General features: G+C 41.5%; 1 protein-coding gene across 7 annotated transcripts in view; it reads right to left on the minus strand.

The window, feature by feature from the left end:
* Positions 1-1,742: 1,742 nt before the first annotated feature.
* Positions 1,743-15,337, minus strand: part of kif1ab (kinesin family member 1Ab) — a 33,720-nt gene continuing 20,125 nt past the window's right edge. For all 7 annotated transcript variants that reach the window (XM_034103576.2, XM_034103581.2, XM_034103579.2 and 4 more), the window contains 10 exons: positions 15,090-15,223; positions 14,911-14,972; positions 14,676-14,821; positions 14,075-14,263; positions 13,914-13,985; positions 11,980-12,089; positions 6,989-7,108; positions 6,646-6,838; positions 6,426-6,544; positions 1,743-5,564 (listed from right to left, as the gene is read on the minus strand). In XM_034103576.2, coding sequence (XP_033959467.1) covers positions 5,507-5,564; positions 6,426-6,544; positions 6,646-6,838; positions 6,989-7,108; positions 11,980-12,089; positions 13,914-13,985; positions 14,075-14,263; positions 14,676-14,821; positions 14,911-14,972; positions 15,090-15,223 — 1,203 coding nt within the window. In that variant the 3' untranslated portion in view covers positions 1,743-5,506. The remainder of the gene's footprint in view (positions 5,565-6,425; positions 6,545-6,645; positions 6,839-6,988; positions 7,109-11,979; positions 12,090-13,913; positions 13,986-14,074; positions 14,264-14,675; positions 14,822-14,910; positions 14,973-15,089; positions 15,224-15,337) is intronic.

Consider the following 15,337-nt stretch of genomic DNA (forward strand, 5'->3'; position numbering starts at 1 on the left):
GATGATACGATAACGAAATCGATCATGGACCTTCTGCCTAGGGTGCTCTGGTACCACGTACACTTATGAGCATCCTTATGTTCGAACATGGTGTTTGTTATGGCCAATCCATGACTAGCACAGAAGTCCAGTAACAAACCACCACTCCGGTTCAGATCAGGGGGGCCGTTCCTCCCAATCACGCCCCTCCAAGTGTCTCCATCATTGCCCACATGTGCGTTGAAGTCTCCCAGCAAGATTAAAGAGTCCCCTTCAGGAGCCCCATACAGGACTCTTTCCAGGGTCTCCAAGAAGGCCGTATACTCTGAACTGCTGTTGGGTGCATAAGAACACACAACAGTCAGAGTTTTCCCCCCATAACCCGCAGGCGTAGGGAGGCGACCCTCTCGTCCACTGGGGTAAACTCCAACAAACGAAGCACCTAACCGGGGAATTGTGACTGGCTCCAGAAAGGGACCCCGGGCTTCCTCCGGGCCGGGTATCCTCACTTCTTTGTTGTTCTTTCATGAGGTCTTTTGCACCACTCTTAGTCTGGCCCCTTGCCTGAGACCAATTTGCCATGGGAGACCCTACCAGGAACACAAGGTTCCAGACAACACAGCCCCCAGGTTCATCAGGGCACACAAACCTCTCTACCACGGTAAGGTGCTGGTTCTTCAGAGAGGGTATGTGTAATTAAACCCATGATATCAAAATCTCACTCCAGCCAGGTACCCAAAGTTGGCAACCCTGTTGTAGCCTATATTTATATAAATATATGTGTGTGCGTCCGCATCTGTAGCCTGTTATTATCTCAATGAATTCAAAGTAAATATGTGGGGGAACAATGTTCAGCTGATCTAACAGAGATTATAAAATACAGCGCTATGACAAAACACTCGACAGCTGATGCAGCTGTTGTCACGTAATAATGAACGGACGTCGCTTTAATATGACCGCTCAGAGGAGAGGAGTTCTCATTTCTTTAAACGTCTGCTGCTTCCCCTCCTCTCCTCGGTTCCCCTCCTCGGTCCTCCGCTCGCATCTCCTGTGAGAGAGGAGGGGACATTTAAGAATTGAGAAGCCTCTATTGTCACGTGTCAGCCAGGAAACATGATGTGCTGCACAGAAGTAGTCGCAACAACTCAGGATAAAACACCAGCTTTTGTTCTGCTTCTGTCTGTTATAACTATTCTTAAAGGAACTAAAGGCTGATGTAGTTGTGCTTTTGATAATTAAAAAGAGAGCAGAATCAAGATTTAAAGATCCCCCAAACACGTTTTTAGACAGAATGAGAATCTGTCTCATATGGACTATTGGTCGCTGGGTAATCCTGCGCATGACTGCGCTGTTTATCTGTCAGTTGCTTATGAACAATCATGTTTTCTCATTAATAGTTATGAATGCAATCGAGATTGTATTTAAAAAAGCAATACCTGACTGCCATAGTTCTTTATGAAAGCAGTCATCCCATTCTTCAAATTGTGTGGTCAAACTAAAATGGTTTCATTTTTTAATTAAAATTGGAATATATTCATTTTTAGTCTTACCTTTGATGAATAAGATGACCACAGTCACAACCAGTATTATATATTTTCTTTTGCAGATGTCAAGGTATATATATCTGAAGTTTGCTGGGTCATTTGGACAATATTCAATTCAAATTGTGCACAATAATGCAGACTTCTACTCACCCATTCAAGTGTCACATGCTGTGTAATGATAAATGTGAACAACACATACACATCACACTCAAATGTTGCATAAGTTTCAACACTCATTTATTTTTATTTTATTTTTATTGACAACTTTTGTTACGTGTCCACAGACATGAGAAATAACTCCAGAACACTCAAAAGCTAAATGTGAGCACTGAGATTAAAACTCGATCACAGGCTGAGACCCGATTCTACTTCGGTCAAGCTGCTCAGAGCAAGAGTGGCAAACCAGGGATCATCTACTCTGTCCACGATCGCCACCTCACCCACACTGAGCTGAAATGTGCAAAACTGATCCCCGCTCAGCACTCTTAGCTCTGGGGTGACGCTTGACCAAGCAGCAGGCCAGTTATTCTAATTCATCATGGTATACAGAGGAAGAGAGAGTTAATATCATCTGTGTGACGAGACCCAACACAGAAACATCTCCATTTATATACAAGACGGAGCCAGGAGGAAGGTTTCCAGTTAGTCATACAAGGATCATGGATGACAATACTTTACAAGCAGCACTTCAGGGGGGGAAGCTGTTGTCATTAGCAGGCGGTAAGGCAGGAGAGAGGGACAGAGAACAGCAGAAGAGAAGTGGACCTGCATGCTTTGATCCAGAGCTGTGACAGTTAAAAAGCAGCCAAATATAAATTAATCAACTCATTAACCTCTCAACGTTTATTGGCCAGTACACTAAAGCTGTCTCACAAAGTGTTTTCTTTTAAACATGATATCCTTGAACTATTGCGTCTGGAAGCATTGCAAGACATACACCAGCTGTATATTAAAACATTAAAATAATCAATGCATTTTGGTGCAGTGTTGTTCGTGGTTTGATTGCTGAAGCAAAAATGGCACAGATCTAATTCTAATCTTCTCCCTCCAGGACAGGGTTGCTATAGGTTATTGTTTTTAAACAAACCAGTATTTTCCATACATTCCTAACATCATGATATGAAATCATATTGAATAAAGATGCCTTGTGCATGAGTGCAAAATATAGAACATAATCCATCCTTCTAAGCTTTATAAATAAACCTTTTCCTTTGTCTTCTGTTCCAGCAGACAACATACCGTATATATATATATCTTTAAACATTTTACAAAACAAAGTTGATTATACCAAAATGACCCAGAAATCAATTATGCTATCCTATTTATTCCTTGCAAACAGACAGAACATCATTTTCAAAATCAAAGCAGCGACAAGAAGCAACAAATCTAAAGGTCAATTTGAAGTAAAACCTTCCATTTATCACAAGTATAAGCCTGCATTGCTCAACAGGTTGGTTGGCCTGTGGCGTACAGAGTCCTCAACACTTTCTGTTATCTGATTATATGTCGGGTTAAACCAAAAGAAAGATCAGAACCACAAACGAGAGGAAAATGGGAAAGACAAAATGGTTGACTGACCATGTCTTTGTCAGAGATTTGCAAAAGAACGAGGTGAATTAAGGTGTAGATAATGATGTAAATAATGCTATCGAAGTTCAAATAATGTCCACCTTAGGTATTTTCAATTACCTTTATCTTTCCTCTGATAATATTGATCTAAAATCAACATTAAGGGTCATCTTGGTATAATGCAAAATAGACAGTCGGTGAAAGCAACTACAAACAATTCCCTGAACATAAGAGTCAAAACGACACCAAGCGAATCATACTGTACTGGTTTCAGACACAAGCATCAAGCTGTCAAATATCTAGCAGATACAGTACAAAAGCTGAGGGGGGGGGGGGGTTGCTTTTAAATGCAACATTTACAGTCAATGATAATGAGATACAAACTGCACCACAGGCTATACCAACATACTATAGCATCATTGATAATATTCACTCTCCAAAACAATGACATAGGTCAAAAATGTGGGAACAAATTAAGATTCACAGCTTTACACTTTACATAAAAGCCAAATCTTGGACACATGTTATTAACTTCCGCGTTGATGTGAAATACAATGAGGGAGGGGGAGATAAGTAACGAGGTGAAGAAAGGGAGGCACTATCTGGTGCATGGACAACGCTCCTGCCCACTCAAAGCAACCACCTTCAACAGATCCCAGGTCCATCGTCAATTACAACCTTTCATTTAGCTAGAGGAACCGTGAATAGTAAACGTATTAGCTCTGCTGGCCCATAACAGACAGAATAAGTGCTCATTTGATTCAAGTTAAACAGTTGTGGCCCAGGTGCATTTATCATCTTAGGTTAATTTAGATATTATTGATACGTTTAAAAAAGTTGCTCAACAATTTTGGAAATATGCTCATGTGCTTTGTTGCTACTTGGGAGTGTGAGATTTGCGTCCTTGCGAGGATGCTATACTGAGGTTTGTGACTAGATAGAAAAGTTAGCATAGCGTTGCCGTACACTTAAAAACGGACTCCATTTATAGGCAAAACATTGTTGCTACCAGCACATTTAAAGCTCACTCATTTATGCATTAAATCTCATTTGTGTATTCCTTAATCTCGGAAATTGTCAAAAAATATTCTGGCACAAACGGCCTTGTTAAATCTCAACTTTGTACACTTATTAAATGAGATATAATGTGCTATAAGTGATTTTAGAGTTGCTTCTTTTGGACATGCTAGCTGTGTACCTCTGGTTCCAGTCTTCATGCTAAGCTAAGCTAACCTTCTGTTTGCTGTAACAACTTCATAATTACATTATCAATCTGCTCATCTAACTCACAGCAAGAAAGCAAATAAGTGCATTTCCAAAAATGTAAAACTATTTCTTCTATGTTTTAAATATCTGCTCAGCAGCACAGTGGACAATGATTTGAAACACTAAAACAAAAAAATAATGCTTTGGTTAAACAAATGAGTAAATGATACATTAACTCAACAAAGACAGTAAAGTGCCATGCAACAAAACTGGTAAGTGGTCATGTCACAAATAAATAACAGTGCAGAAACGTACAATAGCGACAATAAATATCATTATGCTTTCTGGTTCTATGTGCACAAGGGATTATTATTTAAAAAAATAAGAAGCACATAACAAGAACAAGGCAAGGACATGAGTTATCTCTCCTGATATTGGATTATTTTTGCCTTATTTTAGCCAAAGAACTCAGTTTTCGTGGAATCAATTAAAAAAACAACATCACATGAACAACAACGTCCCCTTTTGTCCTAACAAATCCCACATGCTACTTCAGTGTTACAATGACTATCTGAAACCTCTGCAGTGAAACAAATACTCTATGCTGGAGAACACCAAGCAAACCCAAACTGAGGTAATGTACAGTATACGACGGATATATGCGGAGTGATCATCCCTGCACTTAACACACTTCTACAAAGAGAAACATCCTGTTTGCAACTTCCCACTCGCCTGATGCCATTAATTACAAATACACGAATGGCGGATTTCAAATTGGGACTTATTTTTTGTTATAATGAGTGAAGGAGGGACTGACCACTGACTAACTCTCTACAGGGATTCACAGATACTGGATTATCTACACCAAAAGCTAATCAAAACTAGTCCCAATGCCCAGCAGAGGTAAGTTTATTTATGAGTTTGGGTAATTAGTTTGTCTTATGTTTCTTCTAAAGGTCAGGTGGGAGCACATCATGCAGGGTTTTGAGGAGGGGACTGCAAAAAAGACAGGAAGGAAAGTTTTGTCTGGTTTCAGGATGAGCAATCAGGTGATGTTTGGGATAGAGACGGTCATCATATAGAAGGGTATTTAAGTGGTTTTATGTATAAGTTTGTTTATATGGTCTATGTTCATTAGAGCAGGATGCTGAGTGGAGCTTTTGGATTGTTTTGTTTTTTTGTTGTTCTCCACCGGGCCGGTTCACCTCTCACATCCTCAGAGCAGCGGGGGCCGACTGCACCGACTTTCTCCGGGAGAGCTTGGACCTGAGGAGATGGAAGAGAGGGGAAGTAAGATGTCAAGAAGTAGGACCTTGTAAATAAACAGAAAGAATTTGTGGTAATCTTTATTTTGCAGGTTAATTAAATTACCAATCATTTCCAAGGATTTTTTTCTGAACTATATCACTCTTTTCTCTTTATTTAACTATTGTGTGCTTGATTGTGAACAAATTAAAACATTTTTGGATGTTATAATGAATCAGATGCACGCTGACTTAAACACAATCTAATGCACAGTTCTCACTACACAATAATCAAGTGATTTTTGGTCTGATTCCCCTCAGACAAGCTTTTTATTTTTTCTAAAAATCATCCAAAATGTTGTGTGGTGTGTGAGGAAAGTTTATTACATCCCCTAATCTGTTTGATCCATCAAAGCCGAACCAATTTCAAGTCCAAAACATATAACATGTTGGTATATTCGTGATCAGGTAACCTGTTGTGGGTGGAGACCCCCAGATTTTTAAATCCTGTGAAATACAAGTCTGTTAATGTCCTTCCAAAAAACAACCAAATATATAAAATTACCACTTTTCTTTATCTTTAACCTGTAATAAGTAGTCACCTCAGGTACTCACACTACTTATCTTGAAGGTTTTATAAGCAAAAAAGTCTGAAAACCGTTGCTCTTGGTTTTGTTATTGACAATGTAACACTACCTGCATTTTCCCAGTTAATAAACTGTAATAATTTAGATCTCATTTCTTTCTATGATAACTAAATGAAAGGATCTGCATATATAATTATATTATATTTTAAATGCTTAAGAGCAACATCTGTGTTGCTAATCAGATTTCCCTTGTGTTTTATGTGTATTTTTACCTTTACAGTGTCTCCCCCACTCACCTGATGGTGCCAGCTAACAGAGGGTTGAAGGCGTACAGCCAGTCGTGCATCTCTTTGTCGTTGGTGGCCTGCAGCAGAATCCCACGATGCTCAGTGCACACAGCAAACGTGTTGGGAGTCTGGAAACATGAGGTAAATGAAGCTCATCAGGTTTACTGCACAACTATTTATTCATTTATCTATAAACATGTTTTGCTATTGAGCAGTAGCTCGGTCGTACCCGCAGTAAGGTCTGCTTGTCTTCGCTGTATTCCACCTTGGCAGACGACAGGTTGATGACAGCTCTCTCCACGCTGTCCCTCTCGCTGCGATACAGGTAGACGTAGGGCCGGCGCACCACCACGAAGCGCCTCACCCAGCCGCTGGTGTGGGGCTCCAGGAAGTGCAGGTAGCCTTTCTTTGACACAATAGGGCTGCACACAATCAAATAAATACAAATGTTAAACAACAACTTTTCTTAAATAATGATTGTATCGGAAATACGCACTGTGGAGGTTGCAGTTAACAAATACAATTTTTTGTCCACAGTGACTTCAATGTCATTATAGTCCGAGTGCTCTGACCTGACACGGATCTCCTGTATGTCCGGAACGAAGCTGCATCCTCTGAGAGTTTTCTTTCGGTCCACCGGGCTGTACGGGTCCAGATCTGGAGTGGAAGCTCCTGAACTGGGATCAGTGTGTCTACACAACACAAACAAGGGACAAGGAACATAAATGAACAATTTAAAATCTCTACTGTATATATTGGCCTTTAAATCTGTTTGACACTTTTTCTTAATCCACAACAAAAAATATTTTTGAATGATCCTTTTACAATATCTCAGCAATAAGGGACTGCTCTTGTAACTTAGATAAGTATTTTCATTTAATGCCATTTTAAACTTTTAAATCACTACATTTCAAAACGATATATTGTCTTTTTTACTCCACTAAACTCAACAGATTTTTTGCTTTAAAAGTAGTGACAATCATCTCCCCATACTGACCTGCTTTCTACATTGAAATACTGCTTACATGTTACTGCATCAGCAATTCTTTTCCAATATGAAATGTTGACTTAATAATTATACATAATAAAAGAACAGCCTGAAAGGAAGTGTTCTGCTTATTAAAGACTTTCAACAAGTGTATTTGCTGATCATGCTGTTCTACTTTTACTAGAGTAAGACTTAGAATGCAAGACGCTAGACCAGGACATCAAGAGTATTTCTACATTGTGTTATTGCTATTTTACTTGATCAAATAAAAATACTTTTGCAAAATATCTGGTATTGCCTGGTTTTGGTTCATGCTAAATGTGTTTGAAGATTAAATATAATAATAATAATAATAATAATAATAATAATAATAGATTTAATTTGTTAGCGCTTTTACAGGTGCTCAAAGACGCTTTACAGATATAGTGAAGGGAAAAGAAAAGGAAGGAACAACAAATACATATATAGTTAAAGTTAAAGTCAAATAATACAAAAACAATCACACATTAAAAGCCAGATTGAAGAGGTGAGTTTTTTGAAGGTGGTGAGGTCAGTGCCGTCTCTGATGGGTTGGGGGAGTGAGTTCCAGAGGGAGGGGGCAGCGACGGAGAAGGCTCTGTCCCCCCAGGTCCGGTGATTGGTGCGGGTGGGGATGGATAGGAGGTTGGCTTCTGATGAGCGGAGGCAGCGGGAAGGGGCGTGGTGGTGCAGCAGGTCTGTGAGGTAGGGGGGGGCTGATTGTTGAGGGCTTTGTGAGTAATGAGGAGGACTTTGAAGTTGATTCTTTGACGGACGGGGAGCCAGTGGAGGTTCTGGAGGACGGGAGTGATGTGGTCTCGGGAGCGGGTGTGGGTGAGGAGGCGGGCAGCAGAGTTCTGGATATGTTGGAGTTTATTGAGGAGGTTGGATGGTATGCCGTAGAGCAGCGGTCGGGAACCTATGGCTCGCGAGCCATATATGGCTCTTCCGGTGACGGCATATGGCTCCCAGACAATTTTGAGTTGAAAAAAAAAAATCAGTTTGGAACTGATTTTAAAATACTTGTGATATTTCTTAATAATACTGTGTCATTTTAAAGTAAACAGAAATTAGTTTTGAAGATACATTTCACGGGTCACGGGTCACCCGTGGGTCGGGTCGGGAACCAATGGCTCGCGAGCATGTCCGGGTCATTTTAAAGGTGAAGAAATCAAGTTTATCCGCTTCAACCCTTGTAACGGAAAAGATGGCGAAAAGAAAAAAAGACGATGATTACCGTGCATTCCAGGCTGCGTGGACAGAGGAATTTGCATTTGTGGAGAGAGCAGGATCTGCAGTATGTCTAATATGCAATGATAAAATTGCATCGATGAAACGGTCAAATATCAAGCGGCACTTCGATACGCACCATGCTTCATTTGCATCGAAATATCCAGCGGGGGACAGCAGGAAAAGGGCATGCGAGGAGCTACAGCGGAGAGTGCAGACGAGTCAGCAGCAACTACGTGTGTGGACCAAGCAAGGTGACGGGAATTCCGCTAGCTTTGCGGGTGCTTTGGCAATAGTAAGGAATGGAAAGCCATTCACAGATGGCGAGTATGCCAAAACATTCATGCTTGATGTGGCCAATGAACTGTTTGATGACTTCCCAAATAAAGACAAGATAATCAAACGAATAAAAGACATGCCCCTGTCAGCAAGAACTGTGCACGATCGTAGCATCATGATGGCAAATCAAGTCGAGGAAACACAAATTAAGGACATAAACGCCGGGACATACTTTTCTCTCGCGTTAGATGAGTCAACAGACGTTAGCCATCTATCTCAGTGCAGTATAATTGCCAGGTATGCTGCAGGTGACACACTGCGTGAGGAAAGCTTGGCTGTTTTGCCAATGAAAGGGACAACAAGAGGAGAGGATTTATTCACCTCTTTTATGGAGTTTGCTAAAGAAAAAAACTACTGATGGACAAACTTATTTCTGTCTGTACTGATGGTGCACCCTGTATGTTGGGGAAGAACAAAGGATTTGTAGCGCTTCTCCGTGAACATGAAAAGAGAGCCATCCTAAGTTTTCATTGCATCCTGCACCAGGAGGCGCTTTGCGCTCAGACGTGTGGCCAGGAGCTTGGTGAGGTGATGTCGCTGGTCATTCGAGTGGTCAACTTTATTGTTGCCCGAGCTTTAAATGATCGCCAGTTTAAAGCTCTGTTAGAAGAAGTTGGGAATCATTATCCCGGTCTGCTTTTACACAGCAACGTGCGTTGGTTGTCAAGGGGGAAGGTGCTCAGCCGTTTTGCAGCTTGCCTGAGTGAAATCCGGACTTTTCTTGAAATGAAAGGCGTCAAGCATCCTGAGCTAGACAACACTGACTGGCTCCTGCAGTTTCACTATCTCGTGGACATAACTGGCCATCTGAACCAGCTCAATGTAAAAATGCAAGGTATTGGAAATACAATCTCATCCCTTCAACAAGCAGTGTTTGCATTTGAAAGCAAGCTGGAAGTCTTTCTCAGGGACATTGAAACAGGTCGTCTTCTGCACTTTGAAAGACTGCAACAATTTAGAGATGCATGCTTAGCAAGTGACTCCACTCAACATCTGGATCTCCTGCAGCTAGCTGGCTTTACGTCCAATCTCCTGCAGTCATTCAAAGCACGTTTTGGAGAATTTTGTGCGCGCACTGGTCTTTTCAAGTTCATCACTCATCCACACGAGTGTGTAGTGGACAAAATCGACCTGACATGCATCCCCGGGGTCTCTATCGGAGACTTTGAGCTGGAAGTTGCTGACCTGAAGGCATCAGACATGTGGAGGAGTAAGTTCAAGTCACTTAATGGAGAGTCAAGTGTCCATCTTGTGTTGCCGTCCGGACTTCCGGACCATCTCGCACATGCGCAGTACCGATCGGGCAGGGTGAGCCATATGCCATACATGTTTGCACACATTCACAGTAAATATGTATTCAGTATGATAGCTGTCTAACAGAAGTTAAATCCATTTCTCACTTATTCTGACAATGTACTTAACCCCAAATAAAAGAACCCAATAAAAAGAGTTGTTAAATAATAGTGAAGTCACGTTGTATTAACAATAACTCATCTCTCTCGGTTTTTCTTTTTGAGTTTTGCTAAAAGCCACTGTGTCAAGTGTCCATCTTGTGTTGCCGTCCGGACTTCCGGACCATCTCGCACATGCGCAGTACCGATCGGGCAGGGTGACGGATCGGGTAGCATTAAAAACGCCCTGCTCTGCTTTTTGTGGTGTTCCCTCTACTGTAGTGTGTTCTATAGGTTTGTGTGCATGTAAATGGTCTGCAAAGGCTAAAATAAATAAAAAAATGAAAAGCTTTTTAAACATTAAAGCAGCTCTTTAAGAACCTTTTCCTAAGCATTGCCAACATTTTAAAAAAAAAGGTGGAAAGAAGTGCCATCTGAAACAAAAAGCTACATGTTTCAGCCTTTAAGTGTGTATTAAAAGTCCCATGTCATGGCCATTTCCACTGATCATAATTCCATTGTTGAGGTCTACTAGAATAGATTTATACTGTGCAATTTTCCAAACTCACATTGGTTTCGCATACAGCATCTCTGTAAAGATGTGTATTCACTCTCTCCACTAAACGGCTCGCTGCAGCTCCCCCCCCCCTCCCTGTGAGCCCAGTGTGCTCCGATTGGTCGGGACCAGTCGGGACGCTGTGAATCGCGCTAAGCTCCGCGGAGGTGTGATTTCCTTGTTTAGCGATACACAGCGAAACACAGCCAAACTCACCCTGAGCACACACAAAGTCACAGCCGAAGTCAAAACAATAAGTGTGGCTTGATATTGAGTAAGAAAAAGGTTGATAAACGCTGTGAGAATGGGTCTGCAGAGAGAATTTCGCCGCGATCCCAACTGTTATCAGCCTGCAGCAGGGAGGAGAAATCAGCTGAGCTGCTTGCATAGAGTGTGTGTGTGAGGAAGTCCGTGGATTGGTCAATCGGAGCACACTGGGCTCACAGGGAGGGGGGGGGGGGGGGGTAAGAGCTGCAGCGAGCCGTTTAGTGGAGAGAGTGAATACACGTAGTTTACAGAGATGCTGTATGCCAAACAATGTGAGTTTGGAAAATTGCACAGTATAAATCTATTCTAGTCGACCTCAACAATGGAATTATGATCAGTGGAAATGGCCATGACATGTGACCTTTAAGACCAACCTACGCTCACGTTTAACTGATGGAAGCCTCAACGCCTGCATGAAGCTCAACCTCACCACGTATGAACCAGATTACAAGGCCATCAGCAAAACCATGCAGCACCAGAAGTCGCATTAAAAGTAAGACATATTTAATTTATTATACGTTAAAAATACTATATGGCTCTCAATGAAATATATTTAGAAATATTTGGCTTTTATGGCTCTCCCAGTCAAAAAGGTTCCTGACCCCTGCCGTAGAGGATGCTATTGCAGTAGTCGAGTCGTGAAGTGATGAATGCATGAATCAGGGTTTCAGCAGCAGAGGAGGAGGAGAGTGATAAACACAACATTTCTCATGCACAGAGGAGATAAGCTGTTTGTTACTGATAATGAGCAGAGTAGCTGCATGTGGTTTGTACCTAATGTCGTAATTCCCCTCGACCAGTGAGGGGCAGGTGGAGGACGGAGTGAGCGTGCTCAGTCCAGACGAGCAGGAGTCTCTCATCAGCGACGCAGACATCTCAGAAAGCTAAAGAACACACACACACACAGAAACACATTCACAACAAAGCATGCATTGAGAAGCACAAGCACACACACACACACACACACACACAAACAAGACAAGAAGGACAAATACAAGTACAGACAAAACATACCCGCAAACAATTAAGCACGGACAACACAGACATGCATTCAGAGAACAATACAATCAGGACATTTTCTAGCGATGTACAGTAGAAATACCTCTGCACCATTTTAAATCCTCATTATCTAAGAGCCCCTCGCTGGTTAACATGTTTAGTAGGACATGCAGGAGTAATATTGGATTAGTGGAAGCCCTGCAGGGTCTAAAGAGGGGGGGGGACAGTGAGGGAGGAGGCCAATGTAAAAGGAGGTGGGGGAAGGAAACCTCAAATATTTTAAGGCGTGAAATATGGAAACATTAATTTGGAAATAAAGAGATGAGCAGTAGACCTGGGTCATTATTATTTGAAACTAAAAGGTGTTATATGATTGATCAAGCTCAAATTCAAATAATTATTGGTGAATCATTTCAAACCCCAGCCTACTGAGTGGTTTTAGAGTGCTGCAGGAATGAGTTAGCATTTTAGTATTTCAGGTTACCTCATCTCTAATTTTTTTTTTTCTAACAGGTTTAGGTTCGATGCCTGAAAGATAGTGTTAATTTCGTCAGCTATTTTTTTATTTAGTTTTAGTCTTAGTCCTGTGTTAAATTTCCTTTTTAGTTTTAGTCATATTTAGTCACCTTCATCCTGTTTTTATTTAGTCAAGTTTTAGTCGACTAAAAGTCTGAGCATTTTAGTTTTATTTTGGTCAAAGAAGCCAAAACCAATAATTTGTCATTTTAGTCAAACTTATTTCATAATAAGACTATATTTTGTCCTTATTTGATGAAAAAAACAGATTGAATTATTAAGAATGCAGCTTTGCAGAGAGTATCTGGTCAGGTTTGTGGTGTTTTTACCAGCTGTGTTATGGCCACATTGCTTCCCTTCTGATAAAACAATGCATTCACTTTTTTTCTCCACCTCATTGTAGCGAAAATGGACCCAAATATCACATCGTTTCTTTCTCCCAAGCAGTGGTGTCATTAGACGTTTTCGTTGTCAGTCATTTTGCCGGAGAGGATCGTAACATTTCCGTCATAATCCATTATTACCCGTCGAGTCTGTACACAACTCGTCTCCTCATTTTTCGTCAACGAAAGTAAAGAGAGATTTTGGCATAGTTTTTATCATCATGCAATATCGTTGACGAAAAGTGACGAGACGAAAATGTAGTTTACATTTTCGTCTCGTCACTTTTCGTCAACGAAATTGCATGATGATTACATTACAGTTATTGTTTACTGCCGTCGGTGCCATCTCGTCATCGTCTCGTTTTAGTCATGTAAAAAAAGGTCGTTGACGAACATATTTCGTCATAGTTTTAGTCAACGAAATGAACACTACTGAAAGATAAGACCGTGTTTAACACTATATTAGGAGATATTTATGTTTTGTTATACAACATAAAATACACCAGTAAATAAGCCTCACTTGTGAATTTTGGCAGAAACTTCATTTTGCTTAAGAGCTAATTTTTCTGCAATCATCCAAAATCCAACAGGCAAATCCCCCAAATAGGTCTCCCCTGTAGCACTCTATTCACTGTAGCACTCTATATAATGTTAAGGGGAAAAAAGAGTGAAATACAAAAAAGACAGGATTATGTGTTGAAAAAAGGCAGAGAGAGGGTGGAGTGTGGGGCTTGAGTATTTTGTGGAGGTAATCGCTAAAGGTTGGAAAGGGTTAACGGGCCGGGTTAGAGGGCCTAGGCTGGGGCTCACCTTGCTCTCACTGGCACTGCTGCTCACCTGGCTGTACTCCCTGTTGAAGGTGTGCATCAGCAGACGCAGACACTGGAGAGAAGATACGAGACAGAACAGATGATGTTGAATAAAAGCTGATAAAAACAGGTAAAAAAAACATCTCAGGGAGCATCAGTCACCTTGGCAGCCAGCTCCCTCTGCCTCTGGTTGGGACTGTCGAGGGCCGGGCTGCTGCCGGAGCTGTGGCTGTAGACGGGACTTTTAGTAAAATCACAGATGTCGCTGTTCTTGAAGAGTGCATCCTGCCCGGCCAGCAGGGTCGCCTCCAGCTTCTCCCTCAGCAGCAGGTAGTGCCTGGTCTTCTCCACCTGAAAACACAAGCACATAAGAATTAGAATTAGAAACTCTCTTTATTTGTGTCACTGGGGTGTCCAGTGCCTCGCTCAAGGGCACCACCATTTTCATCAAGTGGGGGGATTTGAACTGGCAACCCTAAGATTCCCAAGCCCCGACTGACTGAGCCACTCCCGGACACACTTTAATGGGGTAGGTCTTCTGTGGGTCGTACAGAAAAGGATCTACATATGCTTTCCTTTGCTGAGACTAAATAAATGCACCAACAGTACGTTTCTTTTCTCTTTATCTCTCTTTAGTGTACTGCATATGATTCAAGCCTTGCATCTGCAGGGTCATCGGTCAAGTAAAAATACTTATCTCATTTAAATGATCTAGAAGTCATCTCACTTCTCACTAACAAACCTCTCAGTTTTAAAGACTGACCTCCTGCAGTAAGCTGAGTTTCTCCAGCTCCCACTGGTGGTCCAGGATGAGGCTGTCGCTGCGAGGCCTCCAGCCTGCCAAGTTCTCCTCTCCTCTGACGTACGCCACCGAGGTGTCCAGCACACGTCTGCGACGACGCTGCATCCCTGAAGAAGAAGATGCTCTGTGAGTATTTCAAATTAAAATAAAAAGACTAGCTCAATAGAAACCATTTGGTTGTTTTATTTTGTTTTACCTGGACTTCCATTGTCCGCCACATGGCAGAGGGTGACTTCATACACTCCAGTGACACGGTTACTGGGAAAGAAAGAAATTGTATATAATTATGATATCAAACACATTTTTTAGATTGAGCATTTATAGAATTTAGAATCAGTACAAGATCCAGTTTGTATCTAATCCATAAATGTGTACCTCTCAGAGGGCCTGAGGCAGCCGGTGCTGAAGAGGTTTCTGATGGAGCGAGACGCTGGCAGCTTGGCATCACGGGAATAAAACACCATGCAGAAGTCTTTGGTGATCACTGTCGGCTGAGTGCAGTTCTCCATCTAGTTCAAATATAGATGGACAGCAACAAATCAGAATCCAGGTGAGTTGGTTACACAATGACATCATTTATATTTCTTTCTATCACTTTAATCTACAAAGAAACACATTCTGTA

The sequence above is a fragment of the Pseudochaenichthys georgianus genome, chromosome 17 (genome assembly GCF_902827115.2).
Source record: "Pseudochaenichthys georgianus chromosome 17, fPseGeo1.2, whole genome shotgun sequence".
NCBI lineage: Eukaryota > Metazoa > Chordata > Actinopteri > Perciformes > Channichthyidae > Pseudochaenichthys > Pseudochaenichthys georgianus.